This window comes from Nanorana parkeri, unplaced genomic scaffold (assembly GCF_000935625.1).
Source record: "Nanorana parkeri isolate BGI_ZX_2015 unplaced genomic scaffold, ASM93562v1 scaffold1106, whole genome shotgun sequence".
NCBI classification, from domain to species: Eukaryota; Metazoa; Chordata; class Amphibia; order Anura; family Dicroglossidae; genus Nanorana; species Nanorana parkeri.
Genome location: NW_017307374.1, coordinates 507,686 through 510,649, shown reverse-complemented (window position 1 = coordinate 510,649; position 2,964 = coordinate 507,686). Strand labels below are relative to the sequence as shown.

At 44.7% G+C, this 2,964-nt stretch overlaps 1 protein-coding gene across 1 annotated transcript in view; it reads left to right on the top strand.

The window, feature by feature from the left end:
• ENGASE (endo-beta-N-acetylglucosaminidase) overlaps positions 1-2,964 on the top strand; it is a 20,097-nt gene that overhangs the window by 8,023 nt on the left and 9,110 nt on the right. Inside the window, exons 6-8 of the mRNA XM_018567863.1 lie at positions 625-773; positions 1,107-1,266; positions 2,713-2,816. Coding sequence (XP_018423365.1) covers positions 625-773; positions 1,107-1,266; positions 2,713-2,816 — 413 coding nt within the window. The remainder of the gene's footprint in view (positions 1-624; positions 774-1,106; positions 1,267-2,712; positions 2,817-2,964) is intronic.

Genomic DNA, 2,964 nt, shown 5'->3' with positions numbered 1-2,964 from the left:
GTATTGGCTGGCCTCAATGCTGGTATTGGCTCAGCTCAATGCTGGTATTGGCTCAGCTCAATGCTGGTATTTGCTGGTCTCAATGCTGGTATTGGCTGGCCTCAATGCTGGTATTGGCTGGCTTCAATGCTGGTATTGGCTGGCCTCAATGCTGGTATGGGCTGGCCTTATTGTCACTATGGTCTAGTGTCAATGTCATTCTTGGTGATAAGGTTTACAAAATCAGGAGTGACTCAGAGGTGCCAAGCTGAAGATCTCTGGGCATCTCAAAAGCATGCATAGTGATTTTGAGTATACCTTTTACTTTTTGGGCAAAATACTTTTTCTTTTGCTCAGGCAGGTATATACGACATATTCAATATACATATTTTATATCTACAATCTCCAGCCAGCAAATGGAGCTCTTGGCTCTTCTTGCAGTAAACCTCTATGGCTGCACCTCCTGCTAATAACCAGACAATTGTTAGCTCTGCAGGTCTCAGATAAGGGCTGTGACCTCAAACAGTCATCTTATCTTCCAAAGTAACATCTTGAATATGCATCCAAGCAAAAAGAAGGGTCAGCAGACCAAACACATTGATAACTGAAAGCCTTTATAGTTTGTCTTCCTCTTTCCATGTCTAGCCGGTGGCAGTGTCCCGGATGCCGCTCTTCCTTTCCTACTTAACGGAAAAGTTGCACTCCCAAGTCCCGGGCAGCCTGGTCCTTTGGTACGACAGTGTGATCCATACCGGAGAACTGCGTTGGCAGAATGAACTTAATGATGAGAACAGGTAAGTCAACTTTTCTCTCTCTCTCTCTCTCTCTCTATATATTCTCTATATGTAATTATTTATTTTGGATCATCCTTTGTTTCCAGTGTCTCCTTTCTTTTTTTTTAAAATCTAAGTGATAAATCTATTGTAAGCCAAAGAAGTAAACACCGGGGTGGCCTTATTTGTATTGTTTTCCAGCAGCCTTTGAAGTGTATGTAAACCTTAACAACAAACTTATCTTATTTGCTCTCTTTTGGTTTGTTAAATATTCCCTTTAATAAAGTGCTGATAGTAGTGGTATTGCTGTACTTTGACCTTTACAATTAATTGCGTTTCTTTATATGCCTATAGACAGTTTTTCGATGCTTGTGATGGAATTTTCACAAACTACAACTGGAACGAGGAGCATTTGCAACGTATGGCGGTAAACCCCCGCAGGTCGGATATCTATGTTGGAGTGGACGTCTTTGGTCGAGGAGACGTTGTTGGAGGGCAGTTTGAAACCTTCAAGGTAAATGCACTTTGTGTGTAAGTGGTACCGTTATAATGATTGTGATTGTCGGAGTATCGCAGACTGAGAGGGATGTTTGATTACAAAGAACCAGACACAGGCATTCTGAGAAAACCTCAAAAGTTAGGCTCCAGCTGTAATTTTTAAGGAGCATTGGCGACCTGGCTCCTGGGATTTGTCCGGCCCTGCTGGACAACAATACAGAGGTCTCACCAATAGAGCCCCGAGTGATAGAAGAGACCCATCACAGAGGTCCCACCAATAGAGCCCCGAGTGATAGAAGAGACCCATCACAGAGGTCCCACCAATAGAGCCCCGAGTGATAGAAGAGACCCATCACAGAGGTCCCACCAATAGAGCCCTGATTGATAAAAGAGACACATCACAGAAGTCTCCCCAATAGAGCCCTGAGTGATAGAAGAGAGTGAGACCCATCACAGAGGCCCCACCAATAGAGCCCTGAGTGATAGAAGAGACCCGTCACAGAGGTCCCACCAATAGAGCCCTGAGTGATAGAAGAGACCCATCACAAAAGTCTCACCAATTGAGCCCTGAGTGATAGAAGAGACCCATCACAGAGGTCTCACCAATAGAGTCCTGATTGATAGAAGAAACCCATCACAAAGGTCTCACCAATAGAGCCCTGAGTGATAGAAGAGACCCATCACGGGGGTCCCACCAATAGATCCCTGAGTGATAGAAGACACCCATCACAGAGTTCTCACCAATAGAGCCCTGAGTGATAGAAGAGAGTGAGACCCATCACAGAGGCCTCACCAATAGAGCCCTGAGTGATAGAAGAGACCCATCACAAAAGTCTCACCAATTGAGCCCTGAGTGATAGAAGAGACCCATCACAAAAGTCTCACCAATTGAGCCCTGAGTGATAGAAGAGACCCATCACAAAAGTCTCACCAATTGAGCCCTGAGTGATAGAAGAGACCCATCACAAAAGTCTCACCAATTGAGCCCTGAGTGATAGAAGAGACCCATCACAAAAGTCTCACCAATTGAGCCCTGAGTGATAGAAGAGACCCGTCACAGAGGTCCCACCAATAGAGCCCTGAGTGATAGAAGAGACCCATCACAAAAGTCTCACCAATTGAGCCCTGAGTGATAGAAGAGACCCATCACAGAGGTCTCACCAATAGAGTCCTGATTGATAGAAGAAACCCATCACAAAGGTCTCACCAATAGAGCCCTGAGTGATAGAAGAGACCCATCACAGAGGTACATACAAAGGCAACACAGGAGTTGTCACCAGCCGCAATCAGTCATGTTCACCTATTAGTTTATAGAAGCGTTAAATGAGAAGTCAGATTGCCTGCTGTCAGCAAAAACTAATTTTTTTCTTCCAGTTTTGATGACTCTTTATGTATCTGCTTCTGTCTGTCAATGTGCCAACAATGGTGCCACTCTAATCCATCTGTGTATATTGTTCTCCAGTCCTTGCAGTTGATCCGTCAGTATGGCTTCTCGGCTGCGCTCTTTGCTCCTGGCTGGGTCTACGAATGTTTCAACAAAGAACAGTTCCTGGAGAACCAGCACAGGTGGGAACGTATTTCTACAGAACGCTCTGTGACTTCGTATTAGACGGCTGTATGAACCCTTAGGGCCCATCACACCAGGGCATTGCGTTAACACACACATTGTTCATTGTGTGTTACCTAAGCAGACCATTCATATAATATATATATA